The sequence below is a fragment of the Mixophyes fleayi genome, chromosome 4 (assembly GCF_038048845.1).
Source record: "Mixophyes fleayi isolate aMixFle1 chromosome 4, aMixFle1.hap1, whole genome shotgun sequence".
NCBI lineage: Eukaryota > Metazoa > Chordata > Amphibia > Anura > Limnodynastidae > Mixophyes > Mixophyes fleayi.
In genome coordinates this window covers 41,850,687-41,873,699 of record NC_134405.1, presented here as the reverse complement: position 1 = coordinate 41,873,699, position 23,013 = coordinate 41,850,687, and the positions used below count along the sequence as shown (strand labels likewise).

The 23,013-nt window shown below is 42.2% G+C and overlaps 1 protein-coding gene across 3 annotated transcripts in view; it reads left to right on the top strand.

Moving 5' to 3' along the window:
• Window positions 1-23,013, top strand: part of DNM2 (dynamin 2) — a 60,787-nt gene that overhangs the window by 14,864 nt on the left and 22,910 nt on the right. For 2 of the 3 annotated variants that reach the window (XM_075206791.1, XM_075206789.1), the window contains exons 3-14: window positions 444-593; window positions 2,159-2,362; window positions 6,666-6,764; window positions 7,457-7,617; window positions 9,194-9,336; window positions 11,390-11,525; window positions 12,231-12,298; window positions 12,428-12,566; window positions 17,424-17,510; window positions 18,468-18,538; window positions 21,266-21,317; window positions 22,004-22,015. In XM_075206791.1, the coding sequence (XP_075062892.1) occupies window positions 444-593; window positions 2,159-2,362; window positions 6,666-6,764; window positions 7,457-7,617; window positions 9,194-9,336; window positions 11,390-11,525; window positions 12,231-12,298; window positions 12,428-12,566; window positions 17,424-17,510; window positions 18,468-18,538; window positions 21,266-21,317; window positions 22,004-22,015 (1,322 nt within the window). The remainder of the gene's footprint in view (window positions 1-443; window positions 594-2,158; window positions 2,363-6,665; window positions 6,765-7,456; window positions 7,618-9,193; window positions 9,337-11,389; window positions 11,526-12,230; window positions 12,299-12,427; window positions 12,567-17,423; window positions 17,511-18,467; window positions 18,539-21,265; window positions 21,318-22,003; window positions 22,016-23,013) is intronic. The other variant, XM_075206790.1, reaches the window with a different exon arrangement.

The following is a 23,013-nucleotide window of genomic DNA, read 5'->3' as shown; positions in this document are numbered from 1 at the left end:
ACCACAGGGTGACACAGACAGGAGGGAGCTATGTGACATGGGGTCTGTCCCTCCCACCACAGGGTGACACAGACAGGAGGGAGCTATGTGACATGGGGTCTGTCCCTCCCGCCACAGGGTGACGCAGACAGGAGGGAGCTATGTGACATGGGGTCTGTCCCTCCCACCACAGGGTGACACAAGAGTTGACTATATGATATTTTAGTGGTTATGTAATAATATTATGCATTGTGCAGTCACACAGTGAGATTCTAATTGTAAATTTTCAAGTGCAGTTTTGAAACATTGCGGAAACACCTTGTTACTGTAATTACAATGTGCCACTGACCATCTCTTTATTTGAGGAGTATGCTGGCGCGCTTAAAATAAATGTTATTTAAATGTCATGAATATGAACAATCAATATTGGCTACCATATAAGCTGTCCCTTTCCTGCTCTGTAGAATATGCTGAATTCCTGCACTGCAAAGCCAAAAAATTCACAGATTTCGATGAAGTTCGTCAGGAGATCGAAGCGGAAACGGAGCGAGTAACTGGATCAAACAAAGGCATCTCACCTGTCCCCATCAACCTGCGGGTCTATTCCCCTCATGGTGAGTACAGGCGGCTCGCTGGTCTTAGGCGGGAAATAAATGTCTCTGGATAAAACCAGCGTTTGTAGCAGCAGGAAAATCGTATTCAATGCTGGTAATGACCTGCTGCTGCTGACTGTGTTGGACATGCTCTGTTGATGATGGTGGCAGTACCTCTTCCATTGAAAGCTTATTTTTAGACAAAACACTCCCAGGCTTCTCCAGGCAGAAGTGAGTTACAGTCCGCTCTGGGCCCTCAGGCAACGTATAGTGAAACAGTAACTGCGTTTCTCAGTTGAATGCCCGGCCCGTGCAGGCATTGTATAAATACATCTATATAGTACTTCTGGGTAAGCACCACTTTAACCTGTTTTTGAGACCTTTTGAGCAGACTCATTCCTTCTCTTTTGTCTCCTAAGTGCTCACAGTCTAATTGGGTATAAGAATAAGTGAGTTTCCTGACGTTTTGTGCATGTAGCTTATGGCAACCACTGGATTGTGGGAGTGTGGCTGCTAATAGCTAATAACACACATGTATCGTCAATGTTCATTCAGGCGTGGTTACCACACTGATTTTTTTTTTTTAACCCGTGTGTTTTGTTGCCATGGTAATCTCAGCACTTGTGCAGTCTACGTAGAATTTCTGTGTTTGCTCCTGAGAGCCAGTAACATGGCAGCTCCCGTTCTTCCTGTGCCTTCATAGACCAATGACTTTGTTTACAGTAAAATGTGTGTCCCAAGTCCCCCACTTGTAGCGCCGATGCTTCCCTCTCCTCTGGCCTATAGACTGTCAGTTGTGCAAACACAAGCTCAGGACAGTGGTGCAAGTGGAGAAACTTTCTCCAGCAGGAATTCTGACTAACGCCATGCACAGACGAGTAGGGGTTGGAAGGACCATTAGTTCTACTTGCCTTTAAATAAAAGATGTGTAGGTAATCCCTGCAAAAAAGGAGGGGGAAAAAAAATAAATTTCGTAATTGTACCCTAGCAACACAGCTTGTATTTCCTGCATCTCCAATGCTTTTGTTATACTCCCTGCTAGGATCAAAATCAAAACTGAGGAGCTGGAGTTATAAAGAAGGTGTTCTAAAATGTGGGCAGCACGGCTGTGAAGTGGTCATGAGCTCAATTCCCGACCATGGCCTTATCTGTGAGGAGTTTGTATGTGCTCCCTGTGTTTGTGTGGGTTTCCTCCGGGTGCTCCGGTTTCCTCCCACACTCCAAAAACATACTAGGTTAATTGGCTGCTATAAGAGGAAAAAAAAATTAAAAAAAATTGACCCTAGTCTCTGTCTGTCTGTCTGTCTGTCTGTCTGTCTGTCTGTCTGTCTGTCTGTCTGTCTGTCTGTCTGTCTGTCTGTCTGTCTGTCTGTCTGTCTGTCTGTCTGTCTGTCTATTAGGGAATTTAGAATGTGCGCTCCAATGGGGCAGGGACTGATGTGAATGAGTTCTCTGTACAGCGCTGCGGAATCAGTGGCGCTATATAAATAGATGATGATGATAGATATCTATATATTATAATACGAGGTTATGGTTGTGTTGACTAACCATTATTTCTATTTATCAACCTCTTTACCACTTCTCAGTCCTGAACCTGACCTTGATTGACCTTCCGGGTATCACCAAGGTCCCTGTCGGTGACCAGCCCCAGGACATTGAGTACCAGATCAAGGAGATGATTCTGCAGTTCGTCAATAGGGACAGCTGCCTCATCCTGGCTGTCACACCGGCCAACACAGACCTGGCAAATTCGGATGCCTTGAAATTGGCAAAGGAGGTGGATCCACAAGGTGAGGCTATAGAAATGATTACGTCCTTATTCACTTGTTCTCATCACAGCTGCATTAAAAAAGTATCTTAAGGTTGCTGTGGGTTGCAGCACATTTGAGCCTTTACATCATAGTCTAGAAATGGATGAGGTCATGATGGTGGTCAGGGGAGGTTGCAGATGACCCTCGTTATCAGAGGATCGGTGGAGCAGTAGTCGTTTGCCGCTGTTTATTCTGACTCACTTCTGCTAAACTCTGCTAGTTCCGCATGTATAGTGTGGGATTCTAGTACCTTGCTGTACACAAGCACGAGTTCTTAACAAGCAGCCAGACAACTTCTCGGGGCGCATTGTATTCTCTCATGCACAGCAGGAGAGAGAGGATGACCACACTGCTGGTGTTCTGGCTGCCTCAATGTCTGTCGCTCACGCAGAGCTGGAACCAAAACTTTTACACAATAGGACCTGTCTCTGTGCAGATAAATAGGGCTGGGATGTGGTATCTATTGTAATGGAAGGGAGAAGGAGCGCAGAGTGGTTATAGTGGATAACTTTATGTAGTGACTTGGCTATATGTATGCTTACCGTAAAACTGGGGTATTCCATTACTGCATGAGGAGGGGGGGTGGATAAGGCTTGCTGTTGAGCGTACCAGGTTGCACTGCAAGAGGTGCAAATGCAAACTTTTGTGTTACATGCAGGGCAAATACTGCACGTTCTTGCATGTTGCACACACATACATTTTTACATTGCATTTTAAAGAGTGCATCAAATGGTTTAAAATAACACCCATGTGCATGGGGCCTAAGGCCTATCCTCCCACCCTCACCCGGTATTTCTACACAAAATACCAAAAGCAATGCAGGGGTTATAAAGGCCAGTGTGTCACCAGTGTTGGAGTGGTGCTGCGCCCCCTGTTTGCCATCCGTGGTGTTGTACAGAGCAGCATGTGTGCCCCCGCCAGCAGATAAAATGAGAATGTGTAGGGATTTACTGTGTTTTTGCAAGGTCCTAATAATAAATACAATATTTTATCCCATGATAAAAAAAAGAACTGATTAGTTTGTGAATAAAATGGTTTCATAAGATGTATACAATTGCGTTACTCTTCGGTAAACTTCCTTTTGCCTCTGGAAAAAGTGTCCTTCAGATTGGAAGGATGTTGTGTGTTTAGAATCCCCGGTAGATGCATACGCTGGGAGTCTGTTCATGCTGCATGATGCAGACATGGAAGTAGGTCAGGAAATGTGGTTTCTTTAGCATTTTCTATCGTTTTTGTTTTTTTTGACTTTGTGGTTTTGTGAGTATCATTATGTGCAATGTATTTCTATAAAGCACAAATGTTAATTATGTAGAAAAATGAACTGCTGATTGTTTAGTCTAATTAAAGGGGTTATGCCATCATAAAAAAAAATATATATATATATATATATATATATATATATATATATATTATAATATAATATTTTTTATTCTCATGAGAGGCTTTAATCGCAGTGCAGATATGTCCTCGGTCACAGACGTCCAGTTGGTATTGTTGATGTTTAGCATATTTATAATACACACACAAACTAGTGGTTGGAATCGCAAAGAAAGTTATTGGGTTTTGAAAGAAAAAAATTATATATATTCAAAATACCATTAAATTGACCTGAAATTATAATCAATACATTGACTGTCATAACTTATTTTTATTTCATATACCTGTTCTATTTGTCAAGCTTTGCCTTCATCAAAGAATCCCCCATTTGCAGCAGTTACAGGTCTGCCAGGTATTCAGAGGAAATTTGAATTTGTACCCACAACTTCTGTAGGTCTTCCCAGAGGTGCGGTTGGCTTGTCGGCCATATTTCCCTGACCTCCGTTCAAGTTCATCCCACGAGCTCAATAGGGTTGAGATCTGGTGATTGGGCTTCCAGCCCATCATAGACAGAGTGCCGACTCCCTGTCTCTTCACCAAGTAGGATTTGCATATCTTATAAGTGAGTTTAGGATTATTGTCCTGCTGCATGCTGAAATTTACTCCAATCAAGCGCTGACCTCAGTGGATGGCATGACGCCACCAGCACCAAAACTGTGCCACACCAATACATTTCCCCGGCCATGCTTTACAGAAGGAATCAAACACCCTCCGGGATCTGTTCATTTGCTTTGCCTCATGTTCTCCACTTCCAGCCAAACACCTTAAACCTAAACTCCTCCATCCATAATGCTCTCTTCCAGTCATCCACCGTCCGTCGTTTGCACTTTTTTTTTTTTTTTTTTTATTTAAGCTCCTGTTTGCCAGTTTCAAATATGGCTTTTTCTTTGTAACTCTGCCTATAAGGCCAGCATCTCAGTCGTCTATACTGTTACAGATGACACTGGGATTTGACATGCATGTACCATTTCAGGAAGCCGCCAACTCAGGACCTGTGAGGCATCTGTTTCTTAAACTAGACTTTGATGTACTTATTCTTTTGTGCATCTGGGCCTTACACCACTACTTCTATCCTGGTTACATCCAATTTGCCCAAAAACAATAGTGGACACCTTTTGTATGAAATCTTCTTCAGTTTCTGAGCAATCTGTCGAATGGAATGACCATAGTTTCTCAAAGCAACGACAGAATGGTGCAGTGTTCACCACAGAAAATGTTGCCAGCTGGGTGGCAGTAAGAAGCCGGCTGGGGACAGTGTGATACTTTACAATAATATTTAAAAAGTTGGAGGATTTTGCCCACACCTGCCAGGACTGGTCAGACTGGTGGTCAGTGGTCTAACACACACTGCTGGCTGTAGTGCTCACAATAGTGCTGTTAAAACAGGAGAAACAATGGTTTATCCTATTATAATAGGATTCTGTTGGGTTCCAAGAGCCGGGTAGCTAGTAAAAACAGCTACGTGGAGCACCCGGGAAATGGGTGCTGGGGAGATCACTGTGACGTGTTTCTTGGTAAAGATGTATTGACCATTTTTGAACCCAGAATTGAAATTTAATCTACAGTGTTGCACTGGCATTTCTGCATACCCAAGATATGATAATGTCTTTGCTTCATTGAACAGTATAATGGGTTTCAGCTGTGCTAACCCCAGTAGAATGATTTCTCTAATAACTGTAACATTTAAACATGATTAATTAAAGATGAGCTAAGAGAGTTTGCCATTAGATCACTGGAGTAATGGCTGCTGAAAATGGGGCTTATCAATCATGTGAATAATAAATTATAAGTTGGTTATTTCAAGTAATAAGCATTTGCAACATTAGTAGTGTCTTAATCTCTCTATTTTGTTTTTTTTATCAAGGTACCATTGAATTGATTTAAAATTCTAGTTGAAAGAAGCAAGTCATTTTTTTACCGTGTTCAATCTTTTGAACACCAGTGTGATATATTGGGTAGGAGCCCCTCTTTTCTCCCGTAACAGCCTGAATTATTTGTGGCATGGGTTAAACAAGGTGCTGGAAACCTTCCTTAAGAGATTCTGGTCCATGTTGACATTATGGCATCACACAGATTTATTTGCTGCGATTCTCCCATTCCACCACATCACAAAGATCTGTTGGATTGAGATTTGGTGCCCGTGGAGGCCATTGGAGTGCCCGGAACTCATTGTCATGTTCACAGAACTAGATTGAGATAAAGTGTGCCTTATTACATGCTGTGTTAACCTGCTGGAAGTAGCCATTAGAAGATAAGTAGACACTGGCCGTAAAGGGAGACACATGGTCAGCAGCAATTTCAGAATTCATTCTGACCCTACCATTTGCATGTTGCAGTAGAAATTGAGGTTTGTCAGGCCAGGCAATGGTTTTCCAATATTGAACTGTCCATTTTTGGTTAGCCTGTGCCCAATTTAGCCACAGTTTTTCTGTTCTAGTCAACAGTCTGCCCATTCTCCTCTGACCTCTCTCATTAACAAGGTGTTTTTGCCCTCAGAACTTCCGCTCACTGGATGTTTTTTGCTTTATGCACCATTCACTGTGTATATGTGTGTGAATATCTATGGAGATCGGCAGTTTCTGATCTACTCAAACCGCCCCGTCTGACAACAATCATTCCAGTCAGTCGCTTCGATAACATTTCGTCCACATTCTGGTGTTTGGTCTGAACAACAACTGAACCTCTTCACCAGTTCTGCATGCCTTCGTGCAATGAGTTGCTGCCACATGATTGGCTGATTAGATACTTACATTAACAAACCGTTGTACAGGTGTACCTAATAAAGTGGCCGCTGGGTGGATGTTTGGGTGGTTAAATAATGCCGGTACATTATGTAATTTAGTCTTCAGCTTTTCTCTATATCACCTTGTTATTAATTGCATTCCCTTCCGTTTCTTTCATCTAGGTTTAAGAACTATTGGTGTAATAACGAAGCTGGATTTGATGGATGAAGGCACCGATGCCAGAGATATTCTGGAGAATAAACTGCTGCCGTTAAGGAGAGGTAAAGTCTTGTGGGTATTAATGTGCTGTATGGTCAGTGGGACCGCTTAGGACTGATGTCTCCTCCTATAGAAAATGCCTTGAACCAAAATATATTATCTATATATCCGAGTCCTATATAATGCACTAAATTACTAATGTCTGTGATTCCTGTTTAGATTTTGAAAACCACAACAATTGTTTAAGAGCGGTTTAACGGGTCCAGAGATGGGGCTGAATGCCAGGCATGTCTGTTTAAAGAGAATCTGTTGGGATTGCATTTGTGTACTGCACATTCTGCTTATTCTATGTACTCTCCCGCGGGGGATGTTTTGTACATTGCATGTGCAAATCATACTCTGTACAACTTGGTTTATATATAAAAAGTGACCGGTCTCCAACAAAATATTAAGTGCACCCATCAAATGGAGCCAGTCATTTAGGCAACTGAAGCAATGTTTGGGAGAGTGCAGCTTATTAATTCACTAGGGACTACAAATGTTTTGAGGCATTTTAGTTAACAAGACGGCTGCCTCCACTGTAGGCGACAAGTTCACTCTATGATGCATCATGATTGCTGTAGAGATTAAAATACTCCCTGGTTGTTTTTGGGTTATGGTTTCCCAGCAGAGTGATCAGAAAGTGCTGTTTTTCTATCTAGTTATAAGGTACCTTTACCTGTGAAATGACCCATGTGTCCGTCTCTTTGTGTAGGCTACATTGGGGTAGTGAACAGAAGCCAGAAGGACATTGATGGTAAAAAGGACATCCGAGCGGCCCTCGCTGCAGAAAGAAAGTTCTTCCTCTCTCATCCTGCGTATCGGCACATAGCCGACAGAATGGGGACTCCGCACCTGCAGAAAACCTTAAACCAAGTGGGTGAAGTCTGTCATTCAGTGTGATCTGTTCACAATAATAGTGACCCCGTCTATAGTCTTTATGAGATGTGCAGTACATATTGTGTAACCGATCGCTGCTTAAAATCTTACTACAATAATAGTCTAATATTAAGTCTAGAACTGGTATGGCCTTTTTATGTTGAGCTGAATGTGGAAAAATACTTATTTAAAACTTGTCAACTTCATGTAACGGTCATCTCTTCATAGAAGGGAAATTGCTGATGTATGTTAGTATAATATGGTCATCTAATAATCTCAGCCTTTGCTACATTGAAATGCTGCTAGAAATCCCCCCCCCAAAAAACAAACAGCAAAACCCAAAACAGAATTCCAATTTATTGTTCCAAATTGTTAACTTGAGATGTAGAACAGACATATGGCAGCATGCAATTAGCAACTTTTCAGCAGTTTTCTGAGGCACTGATTTGACATTCAAAGGTAATGTGACACACTTCACCCTGTGCTACAGCTTTTCAATCCAGTTTTTACTTTAAAGGTGGTCCTGTTGAACAGTCCTATTTTTTTTTTTAAGCTCATATGTCCAATTTTGCATGTACGGGTATTATTGTGACTGCAGTCAGATTCTCATATTGGACACCAGGGCCTGGCACACAAACCACCCCACCTATATTTGTTTGGGGTGTTTTACTTAAGTATACATTCAAAATTGTGCCCAGATTATTATGCCTACTAATGTAGCACTGGCCGGCGTTACCTGACAGTGCCCTTAATACCCTCCCCCCCCCCCACCCCCCCCCAGCACTGCTTCAAATATTATGCCATGACCTTATGCCCAACATTACCCATGTTCCCAGAACATGGCAATGTCTGTCACACAAAAGGGATTTATGATCATAATTTCACTTTGCCATAACAATATGGCAAAGTGAAAATCAAATAACACAACCTTTTACAGCATCAATGTATAGTCACAAAATGCTAACCATTTACAATTCATTGCTGCACAGAAAATACACACACCACGTTGAAAACAGTAACTTACTAGCCAGTTATTTGCTTTGTAAACACTGCTTTTCTTGTGCTATATTAATGTGCAGATTAGTAATGCAGTGTCCCATACATGATGCTTAGACATATGCTGCAGTAGTTATACAAAGAGGCCCAGTAGGTTCCTCCAGTGTATACAGTAATGGTGTCCACCTGTTATATACACGGTGTAACTGTAGTTCCTCATATCACATGCAGGAGCACTGCCCATTACAGGCGGGTGATCTCCTTTCACGGGAGGAAGATCTGCACAGTCATAAAGGTTCCTCCACAGTACATTTTGCGTAGCTCCATTATGTCGCGCACCTCCCCCAGCATGTCATTGGCTGCTGGGCCAACAGGGAGACTGACTTAGCTCGTAGCCCATTAATCACATGTGGCCGCTCAGCACATAATAAAAAACATTTTTTTTTTTTTGGTCAAGTGTGAAGCTCCCGTCTGTCAAATAGCAGAATCCCCAGATAGCCGGCATGGATGTGTCTGATACTTCTTGTTACAGCAGGTTCTGTGAATGGTTCACGTTTTCCCCCCCTTCCTCCTTTAGCAACTCACCAATCACATCCGGGAGACTCTACCTGCACTGAGGAGTAAGCTGCAGAGCCAGATGCTGTCCCTGGAAAAGGAAGTGGAAGAGTACAAAAACTTCCGCCCGGATGATCCCACAAGGAAAACCAAAGCCCTTCTTCAGTAAGAGAAAAGTCCCCCACTCCCCTCCTCCTAACTTTACACAACGTTTATATACAAAATCACATGGTAAATGTGACATACAGGGTGTATGCATTTACATAAAGTAGTAAGTGTTTCTGTATTTTAAAGGGCACCTGTCTCTTACTCCTACATACAGTGGGGGCAGCAGTTTTTTTGGACTGATGTAATATTCATGTAGCGCCCTACAGGACAAATCATTCTTCATTTGTATTAATTGGAGCAACTGGATAGATGAGTTGTGTGCAGAACCAGTATAAAAAGCAGTCCGGCTGCCCCTTCCTAGGGCACAGACCCCAGTCACATGGTGGGAAGAAGCCTCTCAGTGCTCCTTCACTATCCACCAATAAAATTTTGAGCTCAAGTACGCTACAAAAAGTCTTTGTTTTAAAACTGCCTCTGCTCGTAGAGTACCGATACGGAGCTGTTACCAGTAGAGGAGGAAGGAACGGAGATAGAGCGCTCCGTAAAGGGCAAAGTAATGGATTGGGGCAAAACGGGGGAAAGATGAGAAACCAGGAGGGGTGAGAAGGAAGAGAGGCACAATACGTAGATATAGAGGGGACTGATGAGAACCAAGGCCGGCTAAGAGAAAAAGGGGGAACTGACTGTGATGAGAGTAGAAGATGTAGAAATGGGAAATAGGGGGACATAGAGCGAACTAAAGCCACTGATAGGAGGTAATTAGACAGGACAACAAGGGAGAGCATCGGGGGTGCAGCAGCCCATTTAGAGGAGAATAGGAAAAGATACATGGAGCTACAGAGTGGAGTAAGAGTAACAAGAGGAAAAGAGTGTTTTGGATAAGGAGAAGCGACCAGGAAAAAGCACTAATAGCAGAAAGGAGACCCCTTAGTCAAGAGGGAGTTGTTACGTGGAGCATTATAAAGGGAGGCAGCTTTGGAGAGAGCTGAAATAAGAGCTTATTTGATGGAGGAAGAGGGGGAAATACCCAGGATAGCAAGGAGGGGAGAGATTACAGTGACCACCACCAGCAGTGATGTCCTATGACCGCACCACAGCTAGTGAGAAGATCTGGGACATCTCAGACCTACATATACACCCACAGCCATCTGTGTAACTCATACTATAGTCCTGTTCAGGTGACATCACTACAGCCAGAACTCTGCCATTAGTAATGAAAGGACAGAGGAACGGAAACTGAAAATAATCTTCTCTTAAGGACTTTGATTAATGTGGAGTAATTACTAAAGGTCCCAACCCCAGCCTAGGTAATATACATACTGCTTTAGAGAAACGTGTATATATTTAGTGTGAGCATTTAACACTGGATGATCGGTATTTATATTCTCTTAACTAGCATGAATTCCAGAAGCATTACTTCATTACATCACATTTGCATTTTTAGGGTAATTTTAAGGTATAATTTTGAGATCATCTTTTATAATTTTAAAGATCTGTTTTTTTTTAAATAAATACAAAATTTTTATAATATAGATCACAATCTGCTATTTATATTAGTGTATATTCAGTATAAAGTATGTAATGATTTATCCTTCACATCCCCAATGAACACCTTCCTAATTCCTCTCCAAGCTCCTTTCCCTGTAACCCAGCAGTACAAGGTGCTCATTTTACCAGTGTGCAGTTACTTGGGGTCTGGTCTCTGTCTGGATTGGTGGACATGATTACCATGTTCAGGAATGTCTAGTTGTTTAATTATTATAAAGTTATTTATATAGTGCCTACATATTACATAGCACTTTACAGAGAATATTTAATCATTCACATCACAATCTATATTCCCAACCAAACGGACACACACACTATGGTTCATATTGCCAGAAGTTGTTCAATGTGTTTTGAAGTGTGAGATGAAACCGGAGCACATGTGGGAAAGCCAGGCAAACACAGGGAGAACATACAAACCCCACACTGAGTCAGTTGGAGCTAGTGGCATCACTGAGGCATGAGGCACAATGCCTCAGGGATGTTACACTGCATTCTTATGAATACTGGATCGCCACCACTCTGTAGGAGGCAAGTCCTCTTTAACGCCTTGTTACCCTTGTAGGATGGTCCAGCAGCTTGGAGTGGACTTTGAGAAGAGGATTGAAGGATCTGGGGATCAGGTGGACACTCTGGAGCTGTCCGGAGGTGCTAGAATAAACCGGATTTTTCATGAGCGCTTTCCCTTTGAGCTTGTGAAGGTAATCTTTTCATGTCTGATATAATAATACTAACTCTGTACATATATCTTCTAAAGATCCTTACTCCTATCCAAATAACCGGTCACTGGCGGTAGCTATTATGGTGAGATACATTTACATAGATGCTTCTCTTTGGTTTTGTTTGTTTTCTCTTTTCAACAATCGTTTTAAAACTGGCTTTAGGATGACATTACCTTATTTCTCCCACATTCCCATTCTTGGGTATTCATGACTAGAATTGCAGTAACATTTTCCCATACAGAAGTTGTGAAAATCTGAGCCTTCCAGTGTCATTGAGTAAATATATGTTTAGACCAATTTACATCAATGCTCCCATAGATTGTAAGCTTGCGAGCTGGGCCCTCTTACCTCTCTGTATGTAATACCCAGTATTGTTTTATTACTGTTTGTTTCCAATTGTAAAGCGCTACGGAATGTGCTGGCGCTATATAATGATAACAATTAATACTGAGCAATGGCAACATTTTATGTCCCCCATTTTTTTTCTCTTACTAATTCAACACACCTTTTATTCCTCCAATTAATTTATAGAACTTGTTACATTACTTCCTGCAACTTCTTTTTCCCCCTCCCCTGGCTGCCTAGACCCTAGGCCTGCGACCCCCCCCTCAGCTGCTTAGAGCCCCGGCTTGTGACCCCCCTCATATTGTAACTCCCCACTTTCTTTGTATTCTATAAAAAAAGATGGAGTTTGATGAAAAGGATCTACGGCGAGAAATCAGCTATGCCATTAAGAACATCCATGGTGTAAGGTAAGTGTGATGAGCCCTCAGGTATATATATATTTTTTAATCTGATTTTTCATCCAGCAGTAGACGTTCATATTTGTTACGTTACTTCCTCTCCTTCCTCTATTGACACATTCATCCTATTCCATACAGGACAGGTCTATTTACCCCAGATATGGCCTTTGAAGCTATAGTGAAGAAGCAGGTTGTGAAGTTGAAGGAGCCTTGTCTGAAATGTGTGGATCTGGTTATCCAGGAGCTGATTAACACTGTGAGACAATGTACCCACAAGGTAGGAATCTGTCTCTTGATACTCTTCATCTGATGGTTACTGCGAGGAGCTGTGCGATCAAGGATGGAGCTACAGTTGAGTTAAAAATGAGGCGTTTAAAGCCAAATTATTCCTTACCAATATTTGCTTATTTCTGAGTGGGTTAACATGAGGCAATGTATTATTAAGATGCAAGTTGGCCCCAGACTAATATTCATTATTGTGCGAAATAGGTCAGAGACGGGTCTCTAACTGTATTAGGGAAAAGGGTAATTGAGAACAGAAGCTTTTAAGAGATTGTGATCTATTTATCTCTGTGTCTAATTTGGTAATCGTGAATTATACTTAGTAATTTGCAGTAGATGTCTCTGCTTCTGTTATTTATATCTGAACATAACGTAAACTTGGGCTTCAGAATTCCAGCATGTTGTCCACTATCTGCTATTAACAAACTTATTCTGTGTTATACAATTATTGACAGCAGTTGGACCTTTTGCATTGGTGAAAACGCCTGATCATTTCACCAGAGTGACTTTTTATGTTCGCTTACAATATACTACATTGCGATCATAGAGCCCCAGGTTGAGGCAAATATTGGGTTTTCCTCGATTGATTACCAAGACTGACCACTAGAGGTCCCCACTAATTGTCAGTAACAAGACCCTGTTGAATTAGCAGACCATGGTTGTCGGTGTAGGAATACCCCAACCGAGTTCTAGTGTGGTGAACGAGAGGGGTTTAGTGAATAAGTTTGCAAGGTTTGAAAATCACTGTAATATAATATTGTCAGGTTCTGATCTCCCTCTGCATATTTCTGCAGCAAGCGCTTTGAAAAAATTTGTAATTTTCCCCCCTCTGTCATAAATAGACAAACTATAAACGTTTTGTAAAATCTTTTATTAATCCAGCTTTTAGTAGACAAAATGTTGAATTTGGTGTATATGTGTGTGAGATTATATTTGTCATTTGTTTGCCCCCCCCCCCCGCAACCCTTCTCTCTCTATCGCCTACTAACTGTATCCTCTTGTTTTACTGTCTGTCACACGTTCTTTCTTCCCTCTGCTTTGCTCCTCCCTCGCCTGTGACATCATTGGGTCAGAGGGCATCGCCTCAGACAGAAGGGTAAACGTCCAATGATTTATCTCCATTTGAGAGTGTATATATGTATCAAGACATTGGTGTGCTATGTGATAGAGCAGGGAGTTTATCATGTGACAGTGTGGGGAAAATACCGCCCTGGTGTCTATTGGTCCGCATGTAACCAGGGTATATTTATATTTCTCTACACAGTAATAATAGCTGGGTCCAAGGTGTGTTGTAACTATCCTACGGCATTATGTGGTACAAAGTGTACATATTGCCTATAGACAGTGTGAGTACTAAACAGATGTCTGCGGGGGTGTTGGCGTATGCACCTGCAAATTTGCATGTCCTCGTCTGGATTTTAGGTTTCACACATCATAAGACTCCATAACTGCGCTCATCTTTATGCAGACACAGAATTTACCCTTGATGAGGCACATATGTCAGAGATGTGTAACCAAAAAGAAGACCTGTTTCAAATTGGCGTACTTACACCTGCACTCCCCTGATCTGTCCGCTACATGCAGCAAATACCATCACATGTTGTACGCAAGCGCAATGCGGCTCACACATGCGTACAACTCTGAATCGCCCCCTATGAATTCACCAGTGACCGCATTGAGACATGAGATATTTTCTTGTGACACGTGTCTAGTGAATTCTCATGAGTATTGTCCCACCCACAAAATGCGTGGTACATTTATGTTTTATTTTTGGTAATGGGCATATTAGGGACAAGTCCACCTTCTAAGGTACAAAACCATAAAAGGCCATCCGAATAACTGTCACATGTTTCATGAAGATTTGATAAACATTTCCTACATGCCGCACATTCACTTCCAAAGGAATACTGATGATGTAAGTCAGACGTTCTGCTAGATGTTAGCCTGTGACCTGTATAGTACCAGATGCCTTGGTGCAGTTGCGGAACATGGGGACCTAGTGAGGGTAAACCGGCGTATCTGGGCCCCCCAGCTCTCCAGGCCCTGTATCGGCCTATAACACCTGCAGTGGGTGGTGGTTGATGGTATGACATGAACATGCTAGGAATAAATCTGTTAAAAAGCGGTATGGGGCCAATTATAAAGTGGTTATGGTCAGTGTGATACGTGCCTGGGATAAACTAGGTGGCTTAGTCACTGGCCTAGCGCCGAGGGAGCCTATAATAACTTTAGTTTTATGTGATTGTGTTGTGAGACACAGACGATGCAGGTCAGAGTCCCGGGCATGCTGTACAACAAAACACGATCAGACTTTACTACCATCTCGCATACCTAAGCTGTGGGTCAGTGAATAGACAGCCGGCAGAAAATGCATGAGAAAATATCTTGGACACATTGCATAGAAAAACACTCGTGTCTTATATCCTTGTTTGTATTGGGCTGCATCTGTCTCTCTGAGCAGGAAACTGAGCATTAAGCCTTGCTTGTGTGCCTCACTAGTAATTGGGGAGGTGAGGGGTTAATGATCTTATGGGTTTATAGAGTCTTCACTGGTCTCTGGCTTGATACATATATTTTCCATTATAAGAACATGTACAGTATATCCTATTTATATCTGTATATCTTATTGCATCTGTTCAGTCTGGCCATCTGAAACTCCACTTGTGGTCATTCATGGAAAATGCTGTTTGTTGACTGTAATCCCTATTTTATTGGTCTCATCGTCCCTGTTTGAAATGTATATTCCCACACATTAATTATTTAGATGACTGAAATAAAAGGTCACTTTCCTTCCACCCTGACTTTTATATGTCTGACAGTTCAGGATTCAATGACGTGTTAGCTGCCATTTATATCTTGTGCTGGAAGATGGAGCTGGCTTGGGAGCATCTCTTCCATTAATGCTGTCACTGGCAGCCTCTAGTTCCAGCGCTTGCTTAGGATGCATTAGGTTGGTTTCTTTCATTACTATATACACAGCATTAGCTAGGAACACTGATTCCTCCTCGAAAAATGGCCTGTCCACTTTGGAGTTGCCAAACAAATCTCATGGTCGCCCCTCCGTGACGGCTCTAATTCTACCCTTACATGCTGTCTCGGACTGTCACCTGAAGTCGCCTTCAGTTTGTCGCCCTATCCCTATTTACTCCTGCTGTATGGGTTAATAACACACCCTGACAAATAGGAAGATACAGAAAATAGTTTTTGCAGTAATTTCATATATCCTTGTTGCAATTTTACTCCCTTTTTTTTTATTTATTTTATTTTTTTACTATTTTTTTTTTTACCTTTTAATGTTAATTAAGGTAGAAGCAGAACCCAAAACCTACAGTGAAATGGTTTTATATAATTGTACTTCCTGTATTGTATAAACTTTGTATATACCGGAACATTACCTTCACGTTCATTGGTAAAGTATGCTGTCTTTATGTTGTGTGTGTGTGTGTGTGTGTGTGTGTGTGTTCGTTCACCCAAAAATATTTTTATTGTGTCATTGAAAACAAGAAGGAAAACAATACATAAAGTGATGATGACTGAATGGTAAACATAAGCATAATGCATCATGCGGCGCTGCGGAAACCTTGTGGCGCCCTACAAATAAACGATAATAATAACGCGAGATGAAGTGTTCCCCCCCACCCCCAATTGTTGAGTCAGACTGAACAGGGTAACATGTGGTATTAACGTGTGACCAGTCTGGGCCTCAAGAAATGATAAAAATGTTAAAACTTGAGGCATCGCCTCCCTCGTTACGTCATCCATACTTGCCAACTCTCCCCTGGAAAGTCCGGGAGACTCCCGAAATTCGGGTCAGCCTCCCGGACTCCCGGGAGAGCTGGCATTTCTCCCGCATCCCGCAATTCCCTTGCTAAAAGGAAGCTATTCACAGAGAATCGTGTCATGTTGGCCCCGCCCCCGCCAAAAATCGTCATTTCACTTGGGGGGGCGGGGTCAAAATGACACTATTCAAGGCGTTCCGCCCTCTAGTCACGCTCTTCACCCGGACTTCGCCTAAGTAGACAAGTATGCATCATTTCAAAACAAGGGGCACAATGATAACACGTTTACTTAAAGCTTCTAAATTGTACTTTATCTTGTATTTAGAATTGTACATGCTGGTCACGTTATTTTTACATTTTTTTAAAACCTGATCCCTAATAGTCTATAAATAGGAAATCATTAGTTAGATAATCTTGATTAAAATCCTCTCTCTCGCTATTATTAAAACTTCTGGCTTTGATTTGAACTTGTTAATAAAGCAGGGGGACCTTTATGTAAACAGGAAAGCTGGTGGTGTCCATATGAACCAGTTACCTTTTTATATTTAAACTGTACTAGAGAAAATATAGTCTGGTTGCTCTGGGCAATCCCAAGTTGTCTGTTTTCATAAATATCCCCTATTGTGGAGAAAAGCAACAGGAGGCCCTAGGCCCACAGGGGGCCCACCGGGGCCTTTACCTTTGACAATAAAGCATGAAGGAGTTGGGGGGCCAGATTTGTTTGCTATAACTTATAATGATTATAAGGTTATAAATAATTACAACACTTGGTAAATCTACCCCATGCAGCCCCTAAGGTGCATCAGGCTGTCTGTCGCTGCTCTAGTGTATCTAACCCATGGTTTCTGACTGGTGAGACGTAGTGCCCATACCCTAAAGTGAGGTTTAAGGTATGGGCTTGTCATGTGATGTTGGGACTACCTGTGTTTCTCATTAATGCTTCCACCACCTCACTCATGCATGCTGGGATTGTTAAGAGGATTCTTTCGAACCAATAACTTCCTTCCAAAAACTCTAAGTTTAAATTAAAATAAAGACATGTTCCAATATCTGTTTCTTACCCCCCCATGTAGCTCGCTTCCTACCCAAGACTTCGAGAAGAGACGGAGAGGATTGTCACAACATACGTTCGGGAGAGAGAAGGGAAAACAAAGGAGCAGGTAGGTAATAATCCTATGGAATCATTCCTAAAGCAGGCAAAACTGAAAAATAAATTTTTAGTCCTTTTCTAGAGTGTTACATAGTGTTTGTTACAGGATGTGCGGTGTTATTCCAATCCAGCTGGGACCACGATGTCTCTGCTTTTACTTACCTGTTTAAGTCACTTGTCTTGTCCACTTCCTTATTAACTTCCCATTCATACAAATGGGAAATTCAGATGGGAAGGACGTTGACAACATCACTGGATACATTCTGAGATTGTATCTAGCACTTGGCTTTACTGCAGCTTCTCCATCTTCTGGAGCAGATGGACATAAGGAGTGTTCTGTCTACAGCCAACACTCGTTGCGTTGTCATCTGGCCATCGCCCGCAGTTTGAGAAGAGCAGCAAAACTTAAGCTTTGTCTATGCTTAACACTGTTTTAACATGTATTGTGTGGCGGGCATGTATGTTAAATTACTATTAAAACCCAAAACTGAAAAGAAAAAATGTGCTGTGTAAAGTGCCCCGGTTGCCATCTCCATTGGAGGCAGTCCTTTTAGGAGCTGAATAAATATTTTTAGGGATGCAGTCTATCACACATCCCCTAGGCACCTCACGCCATTGTGAGGTCACTGGGGCGAGTGAGTTGATGCTTGTGCATTAGTATTGTGTAGGTGACAAGTGCACCTTAATGGACCACTAAAATGCAAACTGCGCCCATCCACTTTAATAGCCCCATTACACCAAAGTCATCACTGCTGGTTAGTACTTGGACAGTGTTTGGTACTTACTGACCATTTCTCATATAACTGATACTAGATGATATAACGGTGAGTTCATGACAGTCCCTTATATAGGAGTGGGCACAAACTCTTCCTATTTGGATATATGTGGACTATAAACACGGGCGATCTGCCGAGATGGATGGTTTCTCCAACACCAGCTAAGACCTCTCTCTCTTCTGTGTCCACAGATACTCCTACTAATAGACATTGAGCTGTCCTACATCAATACCAACCATGAGGACTTCATTGGATTTGCCAAGTAAGTGCCCCAATCCTTTACCCGTGAAGATCACATCTGTGGCCTGGCCACATGAGGCACCTCTAGGATGACTGCATGGGACTGGCCCTTTCCCAGCTTCATAACCATCTTGTTGTAACCTGCAGAGGAACTAAGATGTTGGGTGTGAGTGTGCATGGTAACTGATGGGAGAAGAAATAACCCTTTTGAATTAGTCTACAAAATGTAACGAGAAACACCTGAGAAAACAATCTGGAATATTTCTTAAAAACTGTTGCAAAGGGAAATAGGCTCGGTGACCTGTAGCAACCAGTTAGACTGGTATTTCTGGTCCAATCTGGTTGGTGTGTTTTAGGCTTTTAACCTACCCACGGGGTGATCTGTAGCAGCCTTCACCCTGAAAGGTAATGGGGCTTGGAATGGGCAGCATTTATCCCTGGGCTGCACTTGTGTTACAGAGAGCAGGTGATGAGAGGTGGGGTGAAGTCGTTCACCTGTGAACACATTGCCGCATTGATTTGTCTTCCAGCACAGTATGTGTTGGCTTCTGCCGTGAATCACCTCGCCTGTCATCCCTTATTCTATCCAGATTGTTCGCTTTACTTTGCAGCATTTTGTTGGAAAAAAGTACAGAATAGAAGTGTAGGAGAAGAGGAATCCCTGGCTTCAGTCTTCTGCTGCAGCTGGGAGAAATTCTGCAGACTGTACCCTGTTGCCTGCACTCAGTGGATTGAACCAATGTTCATGAGTGAAGCCAATCAATTCAGTGGGAGCTAGTAACATCCCTTTGTAGTAATACAAATGGTGAAGGCAGCCACCTTGTGGGTTGAGACAATAATCCATTTCCTCGGAACCTGTGACATTACTTAGGCCCTTCGTGTCTCAGTGTTGTCTCTGGTTCTTAGTGAACTATCAGGCTGCCCTCTCATGCATTTGGTTCAGGACACAACATGCCTGCCTCTGCCTGTTATTTCGGGTCTGTAATGGGGACAATCTAATGGAGCATGTGCTCCTTTTTAAAGTACTTTTTAGCCAATCTTATATCCATGTAAATTAGAAAATATCAGAAAGATTCAATGTTTTGCTTTGGGGGTTTTATGTGAATGGCTTGGTTTTCTCTTTATGATGTAAACTCTGGCTGTTGTATTTTTTTTTTCTGTTGTAACAAGTATTCCATGTCTGTTACTCGCTAACCTGTGGGCTTGTGGGTAGTTGGTCTATTAGTTGTTGCTTGAGAATGTGTAGTGCTCGTGTGTGCGGCCATATTGTTTGTGTAGCTCCCCATGTGGCCTGTCCCCTTATGCTTGCTGTAGCTCACTCGCTCCATGTGGCTTGTCTCACACTGTCTTCCTCTCCGCAGTTTGCTCCTCTCTCGGTAATTTCTCTCCTGTATTTTTCTTCTCGCTGTTACTTTTGACCTGCACTCTGTGTCTCTCTCTCTGCATCCTCACGGTCATCGCTCGCTCCCCCATTCATTCACAACCCAGCTGTTATACCGAGCAGCACATCCCAGGGTGGGTATTCTGTACGTGTATGTGGACCGGTGTCGTCTGTCTGACTGTTTTGTGTGGATTATATCAACGTAGGCTCACAGTTTGTTATACATTCGATTCGTAACCTCAGTGCTTACTCCTTGTAATCACTTTGTGTCCTTTTCAGTGCACCTGTTGCCTGCACACAACGGTGGCAGCCATTTTGTGGGCTGAGCAAGAATGCAAGCAAATGCAGCCTGTCTATTCATTAGGAGCTAGTGATTTAACTGATGCTTGTTTGTGGACTAAACCAGTGGGCCTGAGAATAGAGCCTATCCATTCACGTGCCTCAGTTGTTTTTGAATAATTTTAATTGGCTGCATTCTCATGTCCCACCCACAAAATGGCTTCCTCAGCTGTTCTGTTACATGACACTTTTAAGTCATGTAAAAGAACACACTGTGTACACTCCTAGATCAGGCCTGGCCAACTTGTGACTCACCAGGTGTTATGAACCTATACGTCCCAGCATGCCCTTGCCAGTTATCAGCTGACTATCTACTGGCAAAATATACTGGGACTTGTAATATCACAACTAGAGGGCCACAGGTTGGCTAGGCCAGTCCTAGATGTTGCTGCATTGAGATTCATAAGATACAGGGTGATCATCTCTCTCGCTCTGGGATACCTATCCCTTGTCTACCATTTTGTGCCACACGCTCTAAATATTTGGGAAAACGTGACGTTTGTGAGTCAGGTAACTTTTATGCCTGCAGTCATACTGCACAGAGCCTCTTGACAGGGTTCCATCTTATCTGTGACTCTTTAGCCACCATTGTTTTCTGACTTCTGGTATTTGTTCAGCTGTGTGTTGACAAACTCCTCTTTTTGATAACTCTTCTATAGAAGTACCTATGTAATTCTCTTAAACAATATCATGCAAGCTATGGCTCTGTACTTCTGTAGAACATAGGGCGTAGCCATCGCCTGCATACAGTGAAGGCAGAGCTTTTGTAGCATCGGTGATGTCACTAGATCCTAGGGAATTGATAGGTTGCAGTTTTCTGGACAATGGCTTGGCAGGTAAACTTTAAGAGGTACAAAGTACAGTACAGAGGCTTTATTGTTGTTGAGCACCACACAATGGATATTCTGATTTGTATCATATCTAGTATCTATATCTGTTTGCAATATAATCATGGATAATTAGACTTTGACCCTTCATGTCAAGTTGATGTATGTGTGACAGTAATCCTTACCCTGCTCTATTCTCCAGTGCACAACAGAGGAACACACAGCTCAACAAGAAGAGGGCTGTTCCCAACCAGGTAAACCACAGACGCTGCAGGGTCACCTGCTACTAGCATAGCAGAATGCTCACGCTTGTCAGGGCACCAGTAACTGCACTTCAGACGTTGGCAACCATGTGCACTTATTAGTGGCTTGTGCCCAGGGCACCTTCCAGTAAAATAATCCTGGCGATTTCCAGACATGCTGATTTCAAGGGTTCATGGAAACTGGTGAATTACATGCTGCACATTGAGGACTTATCTAGGACCCCATTGACGTGCCTAGAAAGTGTCCTGTACATGAGATTACCGTATAACGTAGCTCTAAAACCCCCCAGCGTACTGCATCTCTCACTCTGTCCTGTCTCTGACCTCCTCACACACGTTCTCCAACACACTCATTAAACTCTACTGCGTTCTTTACACAGCATTGCATGTGCATTTTAATATTAAAATCGGCATGTACAGATAATTTTACCACTGACTTTTTTTTTTTTTTTGTTTTGTTGTTGTTGGTATGATGGGAATTTAAATATTAACTGTGTATTAATTGCATGTAATTTTTTCCCCTTTCTCCTTGTTGCTGCTCTTCCATTCTGTGTTTACTATCATCCATTCTTCATTCTCCCTCCATAACTCTCTTCTCATAAAACTCCCTCTCTGTTCCTGCACTATACTGTACTCCCGCGTCACCCTAATCTTGTGGCTCCTTATCCTAAACTCAGGGGGAGATTTTGGTAAGTACTTGTTAAGTGTGAGTAACCATGCTCTGGTCAGAAAAAGAAATCCCACTTCAACCATGGGCACAAATGATGTACAATATTATTCATTTTTTTTACTTAAACTTTACTAGTCAACCCCCCCCCCCCCCCCCCCCTTTACCCAGTTTAGCACTCAAGTGATTGCCCCATTGGAATGTTACCTTAGATGACAGCCGAACAATCGGCAAAGTCACCAGGCTGGAAGGATGTTGATACTTAACAGGTGGTCTGTATCAGTGGGCGTGGAAGGTAATGGCCTCTTGTCATTGGACAGCTATAGCTCCAATCTGCTGTGGCTGGATCGTAGGCTCTCATTTGGCATACAGCATATAACTCTCCTTTTCTCAGTGGTGGAATTTGAAAATTCCCTCAACCAGTTGACCCAACAGTTAATTTTGGGATACACAGGGTTTTCGCTTTAGGTATCAGTAGAAGTCCCAGTAGGTTTGCGGGAGGAACCCAACTTCTTGTACGATGGAGTGGAACATTAATAGGCTTACCAGGTCGAAGCCAAGATCTGCTTATTGCGCTTGCCTGATCTGTCTGTCATTATGATCTTTTTCAACAAGTACCACCAACGTTTCATAACCTTGGTTTTCTTTTTTGCTCTTTTTTTTAAAAAAAAAAAAATATATATAAAAAAATAAAATAGTATACTATATTTAAATAGCCTGCTGATCTTCACATAACAATGTATTTTATATATCAGACTTCTCAAAGGAACACTATACTGCAGCATCACTTATTTTAAAATCTCTTCCTCTGATGAAAACAAGAGTAACCCCATATCTGATTAACCCATTTTTTTGAGGGCAGCAAACAAGCCATGTATAGGTGTGGTAGAGTACAGTTTCTTGATAAGATGTATTAATATTACAACCAATCATCAGAACCTTAAGCGATCATCATTGTAACTATACACTGTATCTCCCCCCCCCTACCCCCCCCTCACAAACTCTCTGATAAATAGTGAT